The sequence below is a fragment of the Thalassophryne amazonica genome, chromosome 15, assembly GCF_902500255.1.
Source record: "Thalassophryne amazonica chromosome 15, fThaAma1.1, whole genome shotgun sequence".
Lineage (NCBI taxonomy): Eukaryota > Metazoa > Chordata > Actinopteri > Batrachoidiformes > Batrachoididae > Thalassophryne > Thalassophryne amazonica.
Window position 1 is genome coordinate 71,528,050 of NC_047117.1, and position 24,247 is coordinate 71,552,296.

The window sequence follows — 24,247 nt, forward strand, 5'->3', positions numbered from 1 at the left end:
CTTGGACAAGGACACGGGTAGCATGAGCATTGTGTTAGTCCAACTAGCTGTGAAAATCAGTACCAGCCTTGGCTTGGGAAGTAAATATGAGGCATCATTGTAAAGCAATGCCCTTCTAATAGTTACCAGACAGGTTTGTTTTAGTTTTTCTTCACCATCAGTTGAGTCACCAGTTTACATACGCCAAGATGAATGCATCTTTAATCCGCATGGAATTACTTGTTAAAGCTTCTGAATGATTAAAATTGGTAGTATTTGTAGGGTTTTAGCTGTATTTAAGAGTAGCTGTGCCTTCTTGTATTTAAGGGCAGGAGTGAAAAATCTCGTCACCCAGATGAAAATTTTAGATTTTCATAAGTCAGATTTCTTCTTGGAGCCATCTGTAAAAGTTTCATGTCAATTTTGGATTAAGGTTTCTTTCTTGATAAACAGGTTTTAGGCCATGGTGAGTTGGCTGATGAAGATGAATATGTCACATTTTTATTCGATGCCTCCAACTCTATCAGTTCCTTAGCTGTGATTCTGGGGTTCTGTTGGAACTAGAAGTGGGCAGATCGATCCTAATATATCAATACCAATGCTGGTATTGCTATTATACGATCTTCGTGTAAAAAGATCGATACTCAAGCTTTTTTCTCCCCCGCACGCACTGACTGCTGCGCACGCAGATTCATCAAAGTCTACTCTCTGTCTGTAAGAGCAGCGCTGTGCTGTGTCACACAACACGGAGCAGCGCACCCTTGTATTGTGGTTTGTCAGCCCTCTACCTCAGGAGTAGTGTTGAGTGATATTTTTTTAAACAAAAATGTTGATTGTGATAATAAAGTATTTTGTTGTCAAGTACAATGTTTGGCGAAATTCTATCCTAGGTCTTTTGGATCCTTTGGATCTATGAAGCTTAAATATGAAAAAGTATCGGTATCGATATCGGCGATATTGGGCCTGTATTTACTTGGTATTGGATCAATACCAAAATTCCCAGTATCGCGCACCTCTAGTTGGAATTTCAGAACAAAATTTTTAATTCCTGGGTGTTAATATTGTACTCCACCCTATATCAAGTGAAATTTGTATGGAAGATTCTCATATTTTTGTATAATGGACTATTTTGTATGTGGTTCTGTATTTGCTCCACAGTGCCCCCACAAGGACAATTCATCCACCAGTTTGTGAAATTCATCTTTATATGAACTGACTGTAGTGTAGTGAATCTGTAGAGATAATTAAATTTAGCTTGATATTGAAATGAAAGGATATAGTTAAGTTAACTTTACAGTGGCGTAATGGCTGCTGACGTTGCCATGGTTTCTGGGTGTAGGGCGTGGCTATGGGTGTGACCAAGTTGCTGGTGGGCGCGGCCGCTGCGACGTTGCGGAGGCTTCAAGATGGCGGAAGTCTTGACAGCCCAAGAGCAGCTGGTAAGGCTCTTTTAGATAGGGTTTTTTTTCCCTCCCCCTCTCCCTGTCAAATGTAGTGTGGGAAAGTGTCATTTTCAATTGCATCTCCAGTCGAGTTTTTGTAATATATTCTGGCCCGGTGACTGTGTCCGGGAATATTGTAGTTTAATAAACAGCGCTGGCCTCACTGGTGTGACTGACAGCCATTATCCTGTTAGCTAAATGTTAGCATGATGGCCTTCATAAGTTGTCGGCTGTGTATATCTGGTAAATGCTGTCTTCATAACTTTCATTATGAGGATGTCACATAAATATCCGTATCGCTGATGTTAGTCAGCTTCGTCTCAGTCGGTTTGTCCACCGGTTTTGTTCACTGTCTAGCTACCACATGTAACCTAGCCACTATAAGGTTAACTGAGTTTCTTGTGGTTCTCTCGTCGACATCATTTAAATGTTTTCCTAAGCTTGGTGGTTAATAATAACCAGTCGCTGGCTCATTTTAATAGTGGATTGTCATTATACACAGTGACATAGTTCAGACGATGTTTGCTAATAGCAGCTAGCAGCGCGTCCTGCCTCTCAGTTAAACGGACGACAGTTCACAGAAGTATCTCTCGGTTCCTGGTATTGTTTTTGACATCTCGCGCTCTAGTAAAGGGGATGGGTCTGTGATTTGTGGCAAACATCGGATGTCACGTAGAGGTTCAGAAATCCCCTTCACACATGCACGAGTTTAACATCGTTTATCAGATGACTGCGCCCTTGACTGCTGATTTAATTTCCAATTTCTGTATTAACAGGGTTATAATATGCGCAGTCAGATTGAAATGGTTTTGTTTTAGTTGTGGTTTTTTTGTGTGTTTGTGTTTAAGTATGGTCGCAGTTTTCATGTTGCATTTCGTAGTAGTCGTTTGACTTGACCAGAGGATCTGGTTCAATTTCCCATCATACAAGAAAATCACTACGGTCCATTGGACAAGTTCCAGTCCCCAAGTTGGTCTCAGTGTGTAGTTGTGAGCCTTGTGGCAGCACTCTGCATCGTGTAGGAAAGCACCATAGAAACAAAGTGTTATCCATACATATAAGATAAGACTTTATTGATCTTACAGAGGAGAAATTCACGTTACGCCAGCTTTTAAAAAAACACACAAGATGTGTGCAAGTAGAGGAAAATGTGCATCAAACCGCGTGTGCAAGGATAAGCAATAATAATACTAATACTTGTAACCAGGGTCAGACTGGGAACAAATTTCGGCCCTGGCATTTTTCCTCTGGACCAGCCCACTATTGGCCCGACGAATCCACCCCCAAACATGCACACGCATCCGTCCATACCGAACCCCCAATGAACAAACACTATCCACCTAAACATCATGAACACACACCTAAACACACACTTTCACTGTCATTTCACCTTGATCATAGTACAAAACGCGTTCCCGGTGCCACGAGGGGGCATCCTGATAACATTAAAGGCAATTACATATTTTGACGAAATTACAAGTTTAAATGACTACATATGTATATGTGTGTGTGTGTATATATATATATATATATATATATATATATATATATATATATATATAAACATGAGATTTATGTCACAGAAATCCTACTTTACAATCACACTCAGTCCTTGTTAAATTATTTCCTTTTGCATTTATAATAAACATTTGTATTTATTTAGTGTTTGTTTTTCTGGTTGAAATAAGATATAAATAATCTACCAGACTTCAAAAAATATACAAGTTTCCATGTTATTTTATTTGTCTAAAAATAAATGTCTGAACAAGAAATTATCTAATCTGAAATAACAGGTGGTTTTAATACAAAGGTTTCTAAAGAACCATTTATTGATTTATTTACCTATTTTAATTACCGTATTTTCCGGACTATAAGTCGCACCGGAGTATAAGTCGCACCAGCCACTTTATCCATTATAAAGAAAAATAAACCATAACTAAGTCGCACCGGAGTATAAGTCGCACCAGCCACTTTATCCATTATAAAGAAAAATAAACCATAAATAAGGTCCACTGGACTATAAGTCCCATGGACATACAGGTATGTTAACATGAAAAGTTCAGATGATAATATTGTGACGGCTACTGTTTTCGGATGCATATTTCACCAGTCGCAACTTGTAATCTGCAGAGTATGATTTTCTTTTTGGTGGCATTTTTTCGGGCCTTCTCCGTTGTCTTGTTATGTTATCAGTAACGTTAAAATTTTTATTTTTCTATGGTAGTCAGAAGTCGCAGGAACAGTCACACAAGCCTCGAGTGCCCTCTCGTGAGCTGCATTTTACCTACGGATATGTTTGTATTTTGCGGACCACATTGCGAGCCGAACCATGCAGCGCCTACCTGCGCAGCTCATGACCGCCCAGCGGTGTCGATCCAGCTCCTTCCAAGTGCAGACGCTAATCCTCCGCCGTCGCTCAGTGCTCCCATGCAGCTCTCAGCGTCAACTCTGCTCACACTGATATCCAAGGGTTGAAGCTGTCTTGTTAGCCGTCCCGGAATAAACACCATGTTCGTCTGCTTCAAACGCTTTTCACAATCATCGACGCCAGCTCCTTCCAAGTGCACACGCTAATCCTCCACCGTCGCTCACCCGGTGCTCCCACGCAGCTCTCAGCGTCAACTTAAACACTCTGCTCACATTGATATCCAAGGGTTGAAGCTGTTCTGTTCGCCATGCCGGAATAACAGCAAGCACCGTGTTCGTCAGCTTCACACGCTGTGGGTGAGGTGAGGAATACGCATCCAAAGTTCTGTTCTCTGATTGGTTATCGCGACCAGCGTGAACTATAGGATGGCCGTCATACTACAGTGCCCATGATGCATTGCATTTCCTTTTCCGGTGGCCATTTTAAAACATAGATCGACTCTGTCACGTAAAATTGTTTTGTTACAGTAAATTAATTGAGATCCTACCGGTATATTTTTCATTTATAAGTCGCACCGGAGTATAGGTCGCACCCCCGGCCAAAACATGTAAAAAAGTGCGACTTATAGTCCGGAAAATACGGTACAAGTGTTCTAAACTTTTTTTAACAGTAATCAGAAATTTTGAGGTAACAACACAAAAAAACATTTCCAATAATTTTTCTTCAGAAAACTGCTCTATAAATGAGCAGTCCTGTCACACGTTAATGTTTTGTACAGATCAGTGGTTTCTGCACCAATCGAATTGGTCCAATCCATTTTGTAGAGATCAGTGGTTTCTGCCACGAGTCTTCCGTGTTTTGGCCCGACGCTTCGTTCCTATTGGACAACACGAAGGTACGTCACAGCTCAGAGTGTCGAAAGTTGGCACACCTCATCTCGACAGAACACCGGCTCTGTGTGGAATGCAGGAGATCACTTGACCGAGCGTCTATACGTTCAAATAATAATTTAAAAAAATACTGTCATCACTCTTCACTCTTAGTCAGTCTTTTACAACAGTGCAGCGTAAATACATGAGCTTTCCAGGAGCGCACGTCTCCTCCGGTGCGCACTTTTTTGGGGTGGGGGGGGAGTGATGATAAACCCCTCGCCCCCTTAATATATATATTTTTTTTTTCTGGTGCCGGGTCTGACAAAACGGAAGCAAAAGCAGCACACAAGCGGAAAAAAGTTTTTGTGTCTCCAAAGTATGTGTGTGAGTGAGAGGGAGAGAGAGAGAGGGGGGGAGTAATGTGTAACCACTGCTAGGATTCACACAGCAGCAAATTAAGGAGCTGAGGTCCGTAGCTGTTGCATTTAAAGATTAACAAAAGTAAAGCACAGTTAATTAGGATAAAAGAAACGATTCCAACCTTGTAATCAGTAGGAGAGCAGAGAAGTCCAGGCGCTGAGGAGTCAGTCCATTCACAGGGGCGGAGCGGCCGCCTGCTCTTCCTGCAATCTGATTGGCCACCCTGTATGCTTCTCCAATTGTCATTGGCTGTTGGTCATGTCAATCATTGTGTTCGATGTAAGTCTCCGTTGTGTGATCAAACGGAAACAAAACTGAAACCTAGAATAAGACTGCGCCGTGTATGAAACACTACAGAACTTTTATTTTGACACAAATTCAGGAAGTGGTTCTGCAGCTGCGCCGATTAAATGCTGTAGCTTCACCGATCGTGGGCTTTCCTCGTGTTGACAGCAGCGCGAGAACACTGTATATTTCCATAATCTCTGTAAATATGGGCGGGCCGGCCCACGCACGTCTAAACGTGCAGCGGCCCACCGGGCAAATGCCCAAAATCAGATTGTCAGTCCGAGTATGCTTGTAACAGTACAATAAAATAAGAAAATGAGGTAGAAATAGAATATATATATATATATATATATATATATATATATATATATATATATATAAGGGATGTGAATCTTACAACTCACGATTCGATTCCGATTCTTGGGGTGACGATTCGATTCAGAATCAATTTTCGATTCAAAGAGCTTTGAGAAATTGTTATATTACATAAAAATGTTTATGTTTAAGAAAATGCAGCTTTACAAGCTTTAATCAAGTGATTCTAAAGATGTAAATTGACTTATGTGCTTTGCTCGTTCAGAGTTGGCTGGCAAAATAGTGAAGTGATGGAGTGTGCGCTGGTCAGTAGTCGGCAGATACCGCTGCTCCCCTATTTTACCTCCAGGTGATGGCGTAGCATGTGGTCTTGAGGATTTGAAGTGTTTCCGAAGTACTTGACTTTCATTTTGCAGATTTTGCACACTGCATAAGTCATGTCAAGCTCCTTCTTACGCAGCAAATAATAAAATCCAAAATACGCCCAAACATTTGCCTTCAGCAAAGACGGTGCTGGCTGAATTATCTCTTCGTCCACCATGCTAAGCTGCAGCTCACAAATGTTTGAAGCAAACAGTACATGCAGCGAATCAGTAAGAAAATGTTTAAAAAAAAATGCTTTTTAAAAATCGATTCTTGAACATTTTGGATCGATTCAGAATCTTAATAAACAAGAATCGCGATTCGGATGTGAATCGATTTTTTCCGGCACCCCTAATATATATGTACATATATAAGTAGCGCCTTGGGGCAACTGTTTGTTGTGATTTGGCGCTATATAAAAAAATTGATTGATTGATTGATTGATAAGTACATATGCATATATATATATATAAACATGATTGGAATTGAAAAAAAGATAGGAGCATCTTATTTACAATATGTGGAGTGGAATTTAGACGTGATAGGGTGACATTAGTGCTGGGATTTGTAAACGAGTTGTTATTGCACATGATTTGTGGACATATTAATATTGCACGTGATTTGTGGACATATTCTTGCATGTGGTTATTTCACAGTGTTATTGTACAGTCTGACAGCAGCAGGGAGGAACGACCTGCAGTATCGTTCCTTCTTGCACTGAGGGTGTCTCAGTCTGTCACTGAAGGAGCTGCTCAGCTCCACTACAGTCTGGTGCAGAGGGTGAGAGGAGTTGTCCATAATGGATTTGAACTTGGCTAACACCCTCCTCTCAGCCACCTCCTCCAGAGAGTCCAGAGGACAGCCAAGGACAGAGCTGGACTTCCTGATCAGCTTATTCAGTCTCTTTCTCTCCCGCTCTGTGCTGCCCGGGGCCCAACAGACGACAGCATAGAGGAGAGCTGAGGCTACAACAGCGTCATAGAAGGTCTTAAGCAGAGGCCTCCTCACTCCAGAGGATCTCAGTCTCCTCAGGAGGTGGAGGCGACTCTGTCCTTTCTCGTACAGGGCGTCAGTGTTGTGAGTCCAGTCCAGTTTGTTGTTGAGGTGAACACCCAGGTATTTGGAACTGTCCACAGTCTCTATGTCCTCCCCCTGGATGTTCACCGGTGGGTGAGGTGGTGGTTTCCTCCTGAAGTCAATCACCATCTCCTTCGTCTTATACATATTGGGCACCGCAGTCTCGTTTGGGAGCAGGTGCTCAAGGGATAAAATATGACGCATATGACATAATTTCTCTACTTCTGGGGAACAAATGACATTTTCAATGGTTTTTTTTGGGCAAATTACATGCAAACAAAGTCAAAATGCAAAGAAAAATTGAAGATACAGTGGGAAAGTGGACATTTGTTGCAATTTGTTTATGACCCGGAGCACAAACGTGTCAAGGCAGTTTTGCAGGCGAGAGAACAGAGCTACTCTGATTAGCTGTATAGGCTAATACATACCAATACAACATCTCCCATCTGCCTCATCTTTTCTTCTGCACTGGAAACCGAAAAAAAAAAAAAATTAGCAACTGCTTCGGTGATTGCGGCCAAAAACAAAACAGTACACTACTTATTATTATAAACTTATGCTGTGTGTATATATTGCGCAATGAAGCAGAGGTCCCCTTAAGTGGTCAAATCCCACGATATCACGCAGGCTTCAAACGAGACTGCGGTGCCCTATTGAAAATATACAGTTCTGTCTGTACATAGATGTGTTAATTATCCCAAATATTTTGGATTTATCCCTTAGCCCAGTGGTGTTCAAAGACATTCCAGAAGGGGCCAAGAGGGTGTAGGCTTCCTTTGCAACCACTGACTCCACCAGGTGATTTCACTGACAAACACATCCCATCTGCTCAGTGATGATACTGAAATCACTTGCTGGAGTCAAATTCGAAGTGGTTACAGTTGTCATAACCCACAATAGTGTCATCATGGCCAGATGTTTTGTAAATTTGCAGTGTACACAGCATTTCTGAAATGGGAGCACATCAGAAAATGCATCCGGCATAAAAGGTGCACCAAGTCAGTAACATATGCTGTTTGCTTTAACAATAATCAGTTTGTCCAATTACTTATAACTTCTGAAAATGGCGTGAATGTGTGTAAAAGTGATCAATTCGTAAGTGATTCTTATTGTATTTTTGTTAAAAACCCTTGAATTTCAGCTTCAGTGTGGTGATGTACAGTTAACATTTTATTGTGTGATGAAAAGTTTGTATAAATAGTAGACAAAAGCACACATCAAAAGTTAAAATCCATTATAATTAAAACCATAGTAATACTAATTACACAATTAGTACATAAAACACCTATCCAAAGTTAGAATAATAACAGTTAAAAATAATATAAAAAAGCACAAAATGCAATTGATACAATAGCATATATAAACACACCACCTAAACTAAAAACCATAATACCTAAAATCCACAATAATACCAATCATACCTATCTTTAAAAACATCGACATTGGGGGAGTTAACGACATGGTTAGGTAAACTGTTCCACGAGGTGACAATTCTATTGCTATTCCTTCAACCTATTTTCATAAGATAAATATTCTAAACCAGGTAAAATTTTTGTTGCCCTGTGTTGAACTTTTTCTGATGTATCTTTGTCACTCTGCAAAAAGGGGACCATACTTCCAACACTTGCAACAACACTTGGAGGTATCTTCTTTAGTCTGCAGAAGCCTGAAACAAAGAAATTCTGTCCATTAGTTCCTTGTATTATTGAACAAGTAATATAATTATTCTATTGAAGCAGAGTAGGAGATATAGTTAAGGTTTTGACACAAATAAATCAAGGACTTATTCTCAGCATTACGCTTGCGCAGTGATGTCGGTAACGCGTTACTCTAATCTGACCACTTTTTTTAGTAACGAGTAATCTAACGCGTTAATCTTTCCAAATCAGTAATCAGATTAAAGTTACTTCTCCATGTCACTGTGCGTTACTATTATTTTTCATTGTGGGTCGATAGCAGCATTAAACTTGGTCCGTGGGCAGGAGGTCGGGGTTCGACTGAACTGCCCACTTTAAGTGAGCTGTGAGCTTTTCATCCACAGTTTTTTGCAGCTGCTCGACTCGTCGTCTCCTCTTAAAGCGCGGTGATCAGCACACCTGCACTGAGCTTTACAAAGACATTTTTATACTTTTTTCCTCCTTTATTTAGAATTCTGAGCTGAGCCGCTCCGTATCTGCACGTTAAAACAGCTGATCCTCCGCGACGCGTCAACAACTAACACTATTTTCCACTCAAATGCACCTAAACTCTCTTTCTGAGGACCACATGATGTGAAAACACAATAAAACTTTCTTATCTGTAAATCTGGTCACGTTTTCTGCATAAATAAATGTTATCCATTCTTTGTGCTCAAACGCCAAAGTAGGGGCGAATCCAGATGGAATGGGGGCGTGGGGGAGGGATGTGCCCCCCTCACAACACCCCTAGATTAAAGGTCCAGTTTTGAAGCCTTTTTTTTACTACAACTACTAATACTACTTAAAATAATATTAATTTCGACAAGTAAAATATTTAGAGAGAATTTAAATGTTAGAAAAATGCTAGAATGAATTTAATAGTTACATTTATAAACAATGTAGGTTCGAAATTGCAAGTTTTACTGTTACAGTGCTGTCAACAGTTAAATATGAGGTCAAGAAAGAGGTCTTTATTTTACTTTTTATAAAACAAGTATTTATTTTCATTGAAGTCAAGAAAGGGTGACTATAAAGTAAGTTTTGGCAAAACAGGTATTGTCATGTTGAGGTGGCAGAGGGTTGTTGTCGGCAGCTGGGAAAAGAAACTAAAAACGTAACTAGTAATCTAACTTAGTTACTTTTACAATTGAGTAATCAGTAAAGTAACTAAGTTACTTTTTCAAGGAGTAATCAGTAATCAGTAATTGGATTACTTTTTCAAAGTAACTGTGGCAACACTGCGCTTGCGACAGTTTTACCTTCCTTTAGAAACATGAAGTTTTTTCTAGGAAATGACATTTCTACCTTTTACCAAAATGTATTACTGTGTGTTATTATGAAGCACAAACAAACTGACAAAATACAAGGTTATTTCTTTAACATTCAACTTTAAATGATAATGCTAAATATCAATGTCTCACAAAATTGATGAAAAAGGTGCTATTTTTGGGGTAAATTTCATGCATATCTCTGGAACCATGCAGAATTTTTCCATGAAATTTTCAGTACCTGTCAAAGAGACTATAGGCAACTCACAGATAAATCTGGATGGCGCTAAATAAAATAATGGCTTGTTCATGACAAATGCAATGCAAATCAGCAGTTAGGCTTCATTATTTTTGAACTAGGCCTTATGTAAGCACACTGTTTCCTTCCTCTAAGGAAGTCTTCAGTCCACGCATTAAGTTTTCCAACAATGCAATACTTATTTAACTTATAAAGTAACCTGGCATGTGGAACAGAATCAAACACTTTACAAAAATCTAAGTACAAATTATCAAAGGGTAAGCCATCATATAACCTAGTCCATTCCTCTAAAATACAGAGGCAAAATATAACTAGAGCACTGCGCTTGTAGAGCGTAAACCCCCGCCAACATTAGTTTCCAATTCCACAAATTTTTGCCCTGTAAAAATTTTTTCAAGGTCAAAGTCCTGTTAGAAGTAGCTGTTCATAACTGAAAATAGAATACAAAATATAGATCAAAAGGGCTTTTCAATGTTAAAATCAAACTGTTAAAATGAAAGTTCACTGTTCAATACTTATGGACCTGAATGTAGCATAACAAGACCATACATTTACCAAATCACATTCACAATATCACACACAACAGTTTACTCCAATTAAGGGTCGTGGGGGCTGGAGCCTATCCAGCAGTCACAGAGTGTGAGGCCGGGTACACCCTGGACAGGATGCCGGTCTGTCGCAGGGACACATATAGACAAACAAACAGAAACACTGTACTGCCACATGCACAATATTTCCCACAAAAATCACAGTATGACTTTTTCATTAAGTCATGCAGCCCTGTGATGCCTTTCATTTTCATTTTGCTTTTCCACTTTTGCTTTTCTCTTTTTCCCAGTGGGCAGTCAGAAAATTAGGTTTTTACTTAATGCTTGTAAAGATGTACAGGAGTCATATTTCAAGGTCCAATAGCGTGAGTAAAAAAAATAAATAACTGGAAAAGACCCAAATAACAGTATGTAAACATGCACTCAGAACAGAAGAGGCAAAGGTGCCTGCTTGGTGACACCAGACCGCTGTCCTGATATCTCATTGTATATGCCAATCTCTGAGTTGTTGTTGAGTGCTGGTTGTAGTACACGCTCAGAAACCAGATGGTGTATGAAAGAACAAGTCCTCACGCACTAAAAATCATAAGCTACTACCCCCTAAAGTGATTTGATTTTATCTTTTTATAGGAATGTAACGCAGTTCAGGAAAAAAAGTTTTTTTTTGAAAAGTTTGGATTCCACAAAACCAAAGATCCTGCTTCTGCTTTAATTTGTTGAAGGCATTCTTTCGCTCTCTTCATGCTCTCATATATTTGGAGCATAGATGCATCCCACCTGGCTGAAACCAAACTGACTTGTCTTCTGGCATACAAGTGCTGTTCCACTGCATCTTCCATGACAGCCTGCTACCATCTGCATCCCACATTATTGTAATATTGGCAGGGAAAGAACAGCACAGATGAAGAAGCTGAGAGATTTGCATGTTCTTCTCATTATCACAGTTGTTTTCTCTGTGTTTTGTTTCCTTGTTTCCTCTGTTTTAAATTGCTTACAGTTTATGACTGTAAATTATTCCCTGTTTCTGTTACTCTTCCTAGTTCTGTTCTACTAATTCTTTATTCTGTGTTCAACTAAAATCTGAGTTGAATGAATTCTGAGTTGGAGCCCCATTACATCTTTGTGATATCTCACAATACAATTATAGCATGATTTCAGTGCTGGGGGAACAGACTAGATGGTTAGTCAATCTTATTGCCCTGCAATGATGCTTTAAGTGATGTTGGGGGGGTGTCAGCTGCACTGTATTTCACCGAGTTGTAAACAGTGATGCATGACTTTTTGTTCTGGTAGCACCCATAAAAATCATGAAAGTAAAGGGCTCATTGTCTTTAACTGTGATGAAAATGACAGTGCTTTGTTGACTTTTACTGTGATGTTTGGTGCGATCCTTTGTGACATTTTGGAGAGGGGTTTTATTGACTCTGCTTGCAAAGTGTGTGTTTTCTCATCATAGGTTTTGTCATGTACTCGTACAGTAGTACTGTGTATTTGCAGTTATTCCACTTCATACCACTCTGGACATGTGCAGTCTATTGGTATTTAACAGTATGGATGCAAAGACTATGACTGGAAGGACCACAGCTGTGACCTGCTTAAATCCAGCGTCACACTGGACAGCCTGAACAGACTGATTGGATGGGTCATGACTGTCGGTTTAATTGTCAGTTTTAAAAAAAATTAAATTTCTGGAACCCCAAATGTAAAGATGCATATTTGCGTTCTGATTTTTGCAGTAGGTGTGCCGTGCTTTTTTTCCACAGTATACTTAACATCCTTAAAACTAATAATTAACATATAACCCCCCCCCCCCCCCCAATACACACACACAAAAACAATCTTATTTCATTCTTATAGCAAAGAGTAGGTCTTCGCCTTTTGACTTTTTGTCTGTTTTCTTGTGTCTGCCGTGGTATTGTCAGGCTGTGGAGGAGTTCCTGAGTGAGGTGCAGAGCAGGGAGCAGCCGCACAGTGCTGCTTTCGTTTCCCACCCTACAGCCATCAAGTTCCTTATGGCCCGCAAGTTTGAGGTCTCCAGAGCCATTGTCCTCTTCCAAGCATACAAGGTACACATGGGCTTTGATGACATCAGAACTCAACAGTTTTCCATTTCCTGCCACAGTTTCAGGATTTAATGTTTTCTTTCCTCATGACACATAATTAGTCATATTAGTGTCTGTCTTCTTTTGATGCATTTTTTTCTCCAGTAATACATTTTTAATGGCATCTGGGGCACATAGGGAAATAAAAACTGTCAAAGATGAAGGAAGATGAATGGCTTTTTTGTATTTGTGTGAAACAACTTGTATTCAATGAATTATTGATTACAGGTATTTGTATCTGTTTAAAAATTAGAACACAAGAATCAAAGAGGGCATTATCAGTATCAACCCTGACGAGGAACCCCTACGCTCTGAGTTACTCAGCGGCAAATTTACAGTCCTGGTGAGTACTGACATTATTATACACAGAAATAATGCAAATGATGTTAATTGAAGTGTGTGTGTATACATATATGCATCTGACTCTTTATGAATGAGCTGTACTTTCAGTTTTTTAACAGTCTATTTACTTGTTACGAAAGTCTTGTATTTTAACTGCAGATCAAAATATGACATGCCTTAGCATTTGGAGTCCCTCAGCTAATGTGAAGTACAACTTGATTGGTGAATAAATTGTGTTATTTCCAAGAAAAAGCAGGTCAAGACCCCCAGGTTTCTTCTTCACCCCTACGTGCATTACTGACATTATTACATCCGCCAAGGACATAATAAAAATCATCTGCATTTATTTATTTATTTTGTTGTCTGTTAGCAGGATTATGTCAAAACTACTGCACAGATTTTGCCAAACTTTTCACCACCATGGAAGACTCCATTAAATTTTGGAGGTGATCCGGATTCTGGATCAAGATTTCACTTTATATATAGGCTTTGAAGGATTATGTCAAAACTACTTCACGGATTCTCACCACAGATAGATATTAGGGCATGGAAGACTCCACTGAATTTTGGAGGTCATGCGGCTCTGGATTGGTGGACGTCAGAAATCTTGGATTGCCCTTGTTGTTGTAATTATTATTATTATTATTATTATTATTATTATTATGAACATCCCATCGCTTGTTGAGGTGATGCCGTATTTATACAGGGACTGACTAAGCTGAGCTATTTTCCAAAAAGAATAGAGACAAGCCACCAATCTTCAGTGGGTTTGTGGTCCATCCTACGATGCATCAGTGATGGAGATGGGCTGTTCAGGTGTTGGTATTGTTTCATCACATGGACAGACAGACAGACAGGTGAATGGATGACAAGATGATAATAACCCTTAGGCTGTCAGCTGAGGAGTACCTGTCTTGTCACACAGCATTTGAAGAAGAGTGAATTCGTTTTGGTGTGTCTGTACAGCAATTGATGACTTGATCATGTTTCTGTCAGCCCGGTCGTGATGCAAAGGGTGCTGCTTTAGCACTCTTCACTGCTCGTCTTCATCGGCCAGATGCCACAACCCACAAGGCTGTGCTGCAGGCCATCATCTATCAGCTGGACAAAGCCATAGAGAGGTGACAGATTCTCCATACATGTAACATAAAAAAAACAAAAAAAACAACTTTTGTTTATATGTTTTCTGCCTTTTATGTGGTTGTGCTCCTGCAGTCATTTATAAGGTTTGATTTGTCTTACTACTCATTGGTAGGTTAATCCCAAAATTGGTTTCATGGTAAAGTCTGTCAGTTAAAAAACAACAACAAAAAGTGATGTGCCCATGTTGTTGAATTATAGATATTTTATCAGGAAGTGGTGTTTTTCTACAGAGTGACTAATTTAGATTTTTGCACCCCATATTTCTTGTCATAACTGGGAAGAAATGGACTTGTCATATTCTGCTTTTATTTGCTGTGCATGCATGCTTGCGCGCACTTTCTCTTCTTAACATAATGTACCACAGCTGATCATCTGGTTTGCAGACTGAAAGTTTCTGATTGATTCTCCTCGTTTGAGATCAGTTTAGTTCATAGGTCAGTTTAATTAAGCTTCACTGACAAAACATTTTTATTTGTATCACAATTATGATTAATTTATATTTCCTTATGAAGTATTGCACTACTCCACTGCTCTATGCAGTTTTCTGTAAATAGATTTTATTTTTGGTTAATGTACTGTCATGTGATCCCCTCCATAGCTATTTCCAAAATGGTTACAGTCTTGCTAGAAAGTAGTTTAACTATGGTTTATTATTTATTTAACTCATTAATTGCATTAAACTGCTTCACTGGGAATGATCTAGTAGCCAAGTACGTCATTGTTAAAGAATTCTTAGAAGTGTATGGTACCAGTCCACCCAGCTGTAAATGGGTACTGACCATGGCTGGAGAAGTCCTCCCTGATAGGTTGGCATCCTGTGCAGAGGCAGTCGTTTCTCATCTGCTTCACATTATAGTATCCAAGAATCAGCCCCAGTCTGATGGGCCTCATGACCTGCATAGGACTACTTCTGTGGCACCCAGGAAGTTGTCATTGCTTCACTTGCTTTTTGTGAAGGTGATTTAAATGAGATGATTGTGGAGGGAAAAAAGTAAATGACATAGTGTCAGGAAGTGTGTTGTCTGTATTAATTAGAATTATAATAAGCATGTAAGTTCAGCCTGAACTTTACATACCTAAAATAAATGAAGTTCTTCTGATATTTGTGGATGAGGTCATTAATTTGGGGGGGAGGGGGGTACACCCATACAGAAAAGTATTGTATCAAATTCTCTGTTCACATCCTTGTCTTCTGTTAATTAGAAGTTCTTGTTCATGTCTTTTCAGTCAGCAAACTCAGAGAGATGGACTCATATTTATCTACGACATGACCAACTCCAACTACGGAAATTTTGATTATGAGCTCTGTGTCAAGATCCTCAATTTGCTCAAGGTAACAACAGGAACATCCTTTTAAATTCACTGCTCTGTGTTCATTTTTTTGTGTTTCAAGTTTCTGTTCGATGTTCATAGTACAAATAATTTCTCACGTTTGCTGTGTGATGGTTGTATTTCTTAGGGAGCATTTCCAGCTCGCCTAAAATGTGTCTTCATTGTGTCGTCACCTCTTTGGTTTCGAGCACCTTTTGCTGTTCTCCGCCTGTTTGTACGTGAGAAACTAAGAGAAAGGGTATGTATGTCTGTTTTCATCTGGGAGTGACAGCGACACAAAGCACATTTTCATCCAATCAGTGTATATGATGGTTAAATGTTATTTGTTATTTAAAATGTCTTTTTCATTTAAAATTTTCCAGGTGTGCACAGTGAAAGCCCACGAATTAGCCAGTCATATCCCGGTCTCCTCCCTCCCTGAGCACCTGGGTGGGACATCCCAGTATAGCCATGTGGCATGGATCCAATCATGTGTTAATGTGCACACAAACAGTATTCAGGGTAATACACAAGTGCATGATACACACGACTGTGTAGGAAGCTTGCTGCGCTCTTACAGTTTAGAGTGTGGTAACTCTGCTGCAGATGCCACCCTTTTCCATACCCATAAAAATGCACAGTTGGGCTCTGAGATAGCTGTGGCTAACTCGAACTGCTACGGTGATAGCAACGCTAACCCACACAACCACTGTGGTGTAGTGGGGGCCAGGACTCGAGGTCCGGGCCAGTACCAACAAAGCTCAAAATCAGCTGCCAACAGGCCACAGGGGAACCACCAACACTGGAATGGCTCAGCTGTGAGCGGGGCCAACTTGGCTGTTAGTGGCACTAGCCCTAATGCTAATGTAAACGGCTGCACCCACCAAGCCCCTCCGCAGTCAGAAACTCCACCTGACACGCCTGGTTACCAAAAAGGTGGCAGCGATACAGAGGATGGCCATGCAAAAGACTCTGCCCACAGGGCCCAGAATGAGTCTGTGAAAGAGGAGCAGCATGAGGAAGGAGAAGGGGTGCCCCCATTACCCCAGAAGGCTTTACTACGTCCGCCACAGCAGCCCTCCTCTGGCACATTGTTCTCATCATGGGTTCCCGACAATGAGGAGCAGTACACAGAGGCATCTGTTCACATGCCAGAGCAGGGGGGAATGACTGTGTGGGAGCTGGTCGATCATGTGAAGAGGAAGAAGAAGAAAGGGATCTATCTGGAATACGAGGAGATTCGCAAAGAGCCACCAGCAGGCACTTTTGACTACTCCAAGTAAGATGTTTCCTAAAATTAAGATGTACGAGGTCTATTACAAAAGTATCCGACCTTATTATTTTTTTCAAAAACCATATGGATTTGAATCACGTGTGATTGCGTCAGACAAGCTTGAACCCTCGTGCGCATGCGTGAGTTTTTCCACGCCTGTCGGTTGCGTCATTCGCGCGAAGCCTCCGCTCGGCTTTCCATGACAAAATCTCTTGTTAAAAGTGAAATCTGCCAGAAAATGGTTTTTGTCCAGCTCTTGTGATAACCAGAGAAAGTGCACACGACGGTCCCGGCTCCACAGAGCCATCCGTAGAAATGATCCGGTGGTTTGTGGCTCTCGATGGCGGCACGGAGCGCGGCGCGCCAAGTGTCCTTAAAGCCATCCTTAAAGCTGTAGTAACACTCCTTATTCTCTGTGAAGCCCGTAAAATTTTCACCGAAAGCCAGATAAATTTTTCGATTGGTTTCCAGCTGCCAGTCTCTAACAGTTTCTGAAAAAATTCTGATGGAAAAAAGCCCAAATCATTCCGCCATTTCCTGACAATGAAAATCCGCCGAGGGGGTGGACCACTCCTCACTCAAAGCCTGCTCACAGGCGAATGACGCAACCGACAGGCGTGGAAAAACTCACGCATGCGCACGAGGGTTCAAGCTTGTCTGATGCAATCACACGTGATTCAAATCCATATGGTTTTTGAAAAAAATAATAAGGTCAGATACTTTTCTAATAGACCTCGTATTCCACTTATGTGTGTCTCTATTTTCTGTCTGTATTACTCCCCCTCCTCCCCCCTCCAGCTAGACAGTTGTGACAGAAATAGATATTTGCTCAGAATATCCTTCTCTGCCGTATCCTTGAAATGGATTGAATTCTGCTTTCACAGAAAACTGGCAAATCAGATGAAGAACAGGTACAGTGATGTTCTCTGTCTGGACCAGTCACGGGTGCGACTCAGCCAGCTCTGTGACAGTAAAGATGAGGTAATAATCAAGTGTCATGTTTCTGTTCCCTGTGGATTTATTTTGTGTACACCTCATCTGCAAAAGTCCTTCTGACCACAAAAACCATGTAAGAGTGCTGCCAAGATCAGATATGTTTAGAGTGTGTTTCTCTGCCTGCTATGCTTTTTACTAAAACATTCCATAAGCCATTTAGGAATTACAGCCATTTATACCATTGTGCACAGTTTCTCCAGTCACAGTCAGAGAAGCCTGTAATTTCTTCAGAGTAGTCATGGTGTCTTGGAGGCTTCCTTCACTGGTCTCTTTCTTGCACTCAGTCACTCAGTTTTTGAGAACAGCATACTCCAGACAGCTTCACTATGCAGCACCATACTGTTTATTTCTAAATGATTGATGTACAGTAAAACTTGCCTAAACTGTCATTATATCAACTGGATATTCGCACTCACCGGACAAAAGCAAAAGTCACAATGCTTTTGTATGGTTTTCCATGTAATAAACACCATATACTCGTATAACAGATTTTGTATGATGGATTTACGCTCACATCGGACAAAATGTCCCATCCAATCGCGATGCATTTTCATTAAAAACCCCTTGCGTGTACTTGGCAGAGCCGTCTGGACGTGCCCAGTAACAGAGGTATGAAATGACGTTAGATTTGAGGAAAGTGAGTACCGTATTTCCATGATTAAAAGACCAGGCATTTATTTTTTTTCATGCTCAGACACGGGACCTAAACAAGGCAGGCTGTAATTCAAGGCTGACGAGTATTAACAAAATGCTGTGTGCACTATAATAAGGTGTTAAGTTTCACACACATCCTTGGGTGTAACGTACCAAATCACTTTAGATCAGAGCCCTCTGTGAGGCTGCGAACCCAAACACCTGCTAAACGACCACAAAAGCCTGTGATTTGTCACTTTTCTGTTTTCACTCCTTTCTGTTTTTGCAGTGCTCGCACTGATTTCATTTCGATCATGGATCAAATACGTTTGACAGAAAAGTCCATAAATATGACCAACTTCATAACAAGGCGTCAGAAAAGATGATCAAATGACCCATAATTCATAGAGGAAATTGTACGTACCGTATCGTTGGTTTGGAGGTTGATGATTGTATAAAGAATTGGAGCTTTTTGAGAGACAAACTAGTCTAGAAAAAGGCACTGTTCCTGTGGCAAATTGCATAAAGAAGTGACAGAGAACTTTGAAACTGTCACACGCACGTCAACATTATTGCATGGCTACAGAGCTGGAGAAACATAAATCAGGCTTTAGTATTTTAAGATACCACTCTGCAGTGAACTTAGAAAATAGACTGACTCGACCAAAAGTAATCCTTTTAATGCACATAATGCCCAATAATGCCTGATTTAAGGCAGGTGTTTATTTTTCAGACTTGAGGCAGGTCCTGATTCAAGGTCAGGCGTTTAATCGGGGAAGTACATAATCCTAATTGGAGCTGGAGATTCCCCGTAGAACGCTTGGTGCCTCCTGGCTGCAACTAATCCATTACATACATATAGGTAGGGTTGGGTATTGAGAAGTGGTGCTTTTTGAGAATTGTTAAAGTATTCAATCCACCGACATCGATAGCCTTTTTGCTTAATGATTCCATTATCGGTCTTTCAGAGCAGCTGTTGTTTTTGAGGGTGTTTATCTAGAAAACTGTCATTTCTCAACATTGATTGCAGACCCTGCAGCGGGTCTGTAATCATCCGCTTCTGCAGCGGCTGTGCTTGAAGCTTGAAGCAATGAAGCAGTGCTCCAACCCACTGCTTCGTCGGTTCTCAGCTTTGCTGCTCTTCAAAAGTGGCAAGTCTGCTTCTTCACCCCTCTCAAAGCCATTAAAATATGTCAATTGTGAGTCACCTTTGGCAGATTAAAGCCACTAACTGGGACTCTTGTCTTGCTGCGGGCAAGAAGCAAGAATCGTCGTCTGTTTGCACCGCTCCAAACGCTGCTCTGCTCTCTGCTGAGTCAATTTAGAAAGATAGAGTCCGGTCGGAATTAATAACTTCAAAGCGAATTGCCCTTTTAAATCAAATGACACCTCTTTCCAAACGTTGTAATGCAAAGAACAAACCAAAACTTTTTTTCTCCCAAAATGAGACGTCCGTGTTTGATGAATTACATCCTGACTTGCAGCACAGCCAGTTGAGCTCAGCTCAGAGGTATGGAGTTACAATTATGCCATTAATGTCTGAAAGTAAATGCTTTTGACAAAAACTACAGATTTTGTTTATTTCTATATATGTCCAAAGATCTAGGATCAACCATGTACAGATTTTATTTATGTCCAGAGATCAAGGATCCAGTGACCAATTTCATATTTATTTACTTTAAGACTCAATAAAATGTTATTGACATAGAAAACCGGTAAAGCCTACTTTTAGTACACAGAAAATTCACAGGCGGTATTAAGAAGAGAATTGATAAGGAATCGGATTGATAAGTGGAATCGATAATGGCATTATATTGATAAAATCTTATCAATACCTATCCTTACATATAACGGATTTTGTCCATTTTATACATATAACAGATTTTGTCCGCTTTACCCATATAACAGATTTTGATTATAGCAAACAAAATTCACCTGAATCCATTATATGCCAGTTTTACTGTAATTGAGTCCAAGACATATTCACTGACTTGTAAAATGTTCATATATCCATACCCTGACTGATCCGAAGACAACCTTCTGTAAAAGTGATGATTTGTATGAACAATATGCTTGTGCACTTACTTATGGCATGAAAGTAAGTAATTATTAAGTGATTGTTGTGATATTTTTGTTAAATCCCTTGAATTTTATCTGCACTGTGGTGGCCTACAGAGGCAAACGTATAAAAACTCACTGTCCATATACTTACAGATCTGACTGTAGCATGACAAGCCCATACATTTATCATGACCTTTTCATTAAATCATGCAGCCCTAGTATTAAATATGTAAGGTCATGAAAATGATCTTGATTTTGGATTTAGATGGAGTGATTTCCAAAATAATTGGATAAAACTGAAGATGAACTGAATGCAGTTCATTAGAACTGATTGCATACACACACACACACACACACACACACACACACACACACACACACATTAGCCGTCATGATCAAAGTCTTCCTACAGGAGGCAGTAAATCCTCACACAGACACACATTTTCTTGCTGGTCTTGCAGACATCAGATTACATTAATGCCAGCTTCATGGACGGGTACAAGAGGAGCAACGCTTACATTGCTACTCAGGGTGAGCAGTTCCTGATGTCAGCTCCACAGTCTGATTTGTAATGTATGCTTTCTCTGGTGCTACACTCGCCAGTTCCCTTTTTAGAGTTCAGCTGGTAATAACTTTTCATCCTTCAGGTCCTTTGCCTAAAACATTTGGTGACTTCTGGCGGATGGTGTGGGAGCAGATGGTACTTATAATTGTTATGACTACCAGGTGAGATCTGTTCAGCTGTAATGTGTTTACTTTGTGTGTAAGTGGTGAAGAAAATTGTTAAACTGATTGTTTCAGAGTGGTGGAGCGAGGACGAGTCAAGTGTGGTCAGTACTGGCCTCTTGAGGACGGCAGGACTGAGCAGTACGGCTACTTCCTGGTCAGGAACACACACATTCAGGTGTTTCAGGACTTCAGACTGTCCCTTCTTGAACTGTACAACACACAGGTGAGGCACAGTTCTCGAAATGTCCATTAACTAGTTGTGGGAAATTTGAGACAAAAGTATCTTTGAAATTGTTTGGTGGTTTTAAAAGGTGTTTACGTTTTTGGCAGTTTACATCTGTGTGTGTCATGTATTTAATAGATTCATTTAGATTGTGAAATTTCCTTGTCCAAAAATGCAAAAAAGCCACCACCTTATATCAAAGGAATCTTTATTCTTCAACATGATGTCTTCTTAGTCTGGAGAGAGACGAGAAGTTTGTCACTACCTCTACGTCAGCTGGCCAGACTTTGGTGTCCCCAAGAGTGCTTCTGCAATGTTGGATTTTCGTGACCACGTCCTTAAGAGGCGAGATGCAGCAGTAAAGAACTTGGGCTCCAGTTGGACGGGGCCTCCAGGGGGCCCCCCAGTTGTTGTGCACTGCAGTGCTGGCATTGGACGTACAGGTAAACGTGCACGCCCTTCCTGTATCAGTAAGCAGTTTGAAGGATTTGATGTGAAGTTGTTGTTAAGTATTACTTTGTCATTCCTCTGTATTTGTGGTGTTTCCATTATTTTTATTTTAGGCACATTTTGTACTCTGGATATCTGTCTGTCCCGGCTAGAGGACATCGGCACAGTAGATGTTCATCAGACGGTGCGGCGGATGCGTACACAAAGGGCTTTCAGCATCCAGACCTGGGACCAGTACTACTTCTGTTACACAGCAGTGATCGAGTATGCCCAGCGCCATGGGAAACTGACCCCAGTGCAGTGGTCAGACTCGGAATTGGAGACTGACAGCGAGTGAGAGAAACAGATATGTAGAAAGTCGGATGTGATCACCAACCGAAGCTGCAGTTACTGGAATAAAACATTAAGAAATGGCCCTCCGGTGTAGGAACGGGAGGTGACCTTTCTGCAGTGAAGAGAAAGGACAAAGGATGGAGATCTCTCTCTTTTTAAACCTTGATGTAATGACAGATTTGTATTTTCTCTTACTTCACTTGGAAAGACAGATAAACAGTTGAAGATAAAAAAATAAAAAAAAAGAGACTGGAGCCTGTGCATTGCATCACTGAGTAAGCTGTTCTGCCAATTTTTGAGCCCCTTTTTATTTTGCAAACTGCAGGAGACTTGGCCTGACCTGAACGTATCGTGTTGACAAGAGCTTTGTATGAGATGTAGCATATTTTTTTAACTGACTTGCACATGACTGATAACAAACTTGAACTTTACCCCTTGAAGCCCTCCAAATCTGCTCCCCCCCACCCCCCAAAAAATTGTTTCCCTTTTAACCCTTACGATTTCTGTAACCAGTGCGCACAGATAAAAATGTACTTGTCTTTTTTTCAGTGGTGAATAATCGACACGTTTCATATTTGTGCATATGTAGACTAACTTTTCAAAGCCAAAGTCCACACCATGAATGCTTGGATGTATTACTGACCTATAGAACTGAAACTCGTAGATTATTGTAAAATGCATTTAGGCATTCTTATTTCTGCTGCTCCCATTAGGCTGCACCACAGCAGGTGATCCGTCTCCATCTCACTCTGACCTCTGCATCTTCTTCTCTCACACCATCCAGTTGAATGTCCTCCATAACCACATACATAGAACTCTTTGGGCTTCCTCTGCTCCTCCATTCTCAGCATCCTGCTCCAGATATACCCCACATGCCTTCTCTGTTCATGTCCAAACCACATCTATGGCACTTGGTCTCCAAGCCATCCAGTATGCCTTCTCTTTTGCTGTATTTATTTCTAATGCTATCGCCAAGGAAAATCACTGCATGTTTAGTTCTGCTTCCTGTGTTTTTGTTAATGCCAACATCATATAACAGAAATGTTCTCGCTACTGTCTTGCAAACTTTCCTTTTCATTCTGGCAGGTACCATTTTGTGCACTTTATTCTTCACATCTATACCACATTATCCATTACTTTGAACAGTTGACCACAAGTATTTAAACACATCTATCTTCACCACCTCTACTTGTAACTGAGCCATTCTGTCTTGTTCCTTCTCATTCACACATTTACTCAGTCTTGCTCCTGTTGACTTTCATTCCCCTTCTCTTCAAAGCATGCTTCCAACTCTCTGGGTTCTTGCTAACCTATCCCACTACAGATTACAATGTCATCAGCAAAAATCATAGTCCACAGAGATTTTCTTGTCTATCAAGCTGTCTATCACCATTGCAAACAAAGAAGCGTTTGAACTGCTCCTTGATGCAATCTCCACCAAACAAAGAAGCGTTTGAACTGCTCCTTGATGCAATCTCCACCAAACCTGTCACGCACCACCTTCACATACTTCTCTGCCGCTCCAAACTTCCTCATGCAGTACCACAACTCTTCTCTTGGAACCATTTCAAAACCTTTCTCTAAAACCACAAACACACAGTGCAAGTCCTTCTAGTCCTCTGTCCTTCTCCATTAGTACTCTCAAAGATAACCTTGTATCTGTGCTTTTTTTTTTTTTTTTTTTGGTATGAAACCATATTGCTGCTCATAGATATTCAACTCTTTTCTCAGTCTAGCTTCTGCTGCTCTCTCCCTTAACTTCATGCTGTGGCTGCT

At 40.5% G+C, this 24,247-nt stretch overlaps 1 protein-coding gene across 1 annotated transcript; it reads left to right on the top strand.

Annotated features, from left to right (window-relative positions):
• The first annotated feature begins 1,346 nt into the window (after positions 1-1,346).
• Positions 1,347-22,940, top strand: ptpn9b (protein tyrosine phosphatase non-receptor type 9b). Its single transcript, XM_034187519.1, has 13 exons — positions 1,347-1,418; positions 12,798-12,941; positions 13,231-13,320; positions 14,316-14,440; positions 15,690-15,795; positions 15,922-16,032; positions 16,157-17,052; positions 17,931-18,027; positions 21,198-21,267; positions 21,384-21,462; positions 21,538-21,688; positions 21,924-22,131; positions 22,252-22,940. Exons 1-13 carry the CDS (start codon positions 1,386-1,388, stop codon positions 22,473-22,475), a joined length of 2,334 nt encoding a protein of 777 aa, XP_034043410.1. The 5' UTR covers positions 1,347-1,385; the 3' UTR covers positions 22,476-22,940.
• The last annotated feature ends 1,307 nt before the right edge of the window (positions 22,941-24,247 follow it).

What these genes read in the sequence shown, in the direction of transcription:
- ptpn9b (XM_034187519.1), top strand. Translation starts at nt 1,386, where the DNA reads ATGGCGGAAGTCTTGACAGCCCAAGAGCAGCTG. An exon ending in CTGGACAAAGCCATAGAGAG is followed by an intron (nt 14,441 to 15,689) that starts GTGACAGATTCT and finishes ATGTCTTTTCAG; the next exon opens with TCAGCAAACTCAGAGAGATG. An exon ending in GGCACTTTTGACTACTCCAA is followed by an intron (nt 17,053 to 17,930) that starts GTAAGATGTTTC and finishes CTGCTTTCACAG; the next exon opens with AAAACTGGCAAATCAGATGA.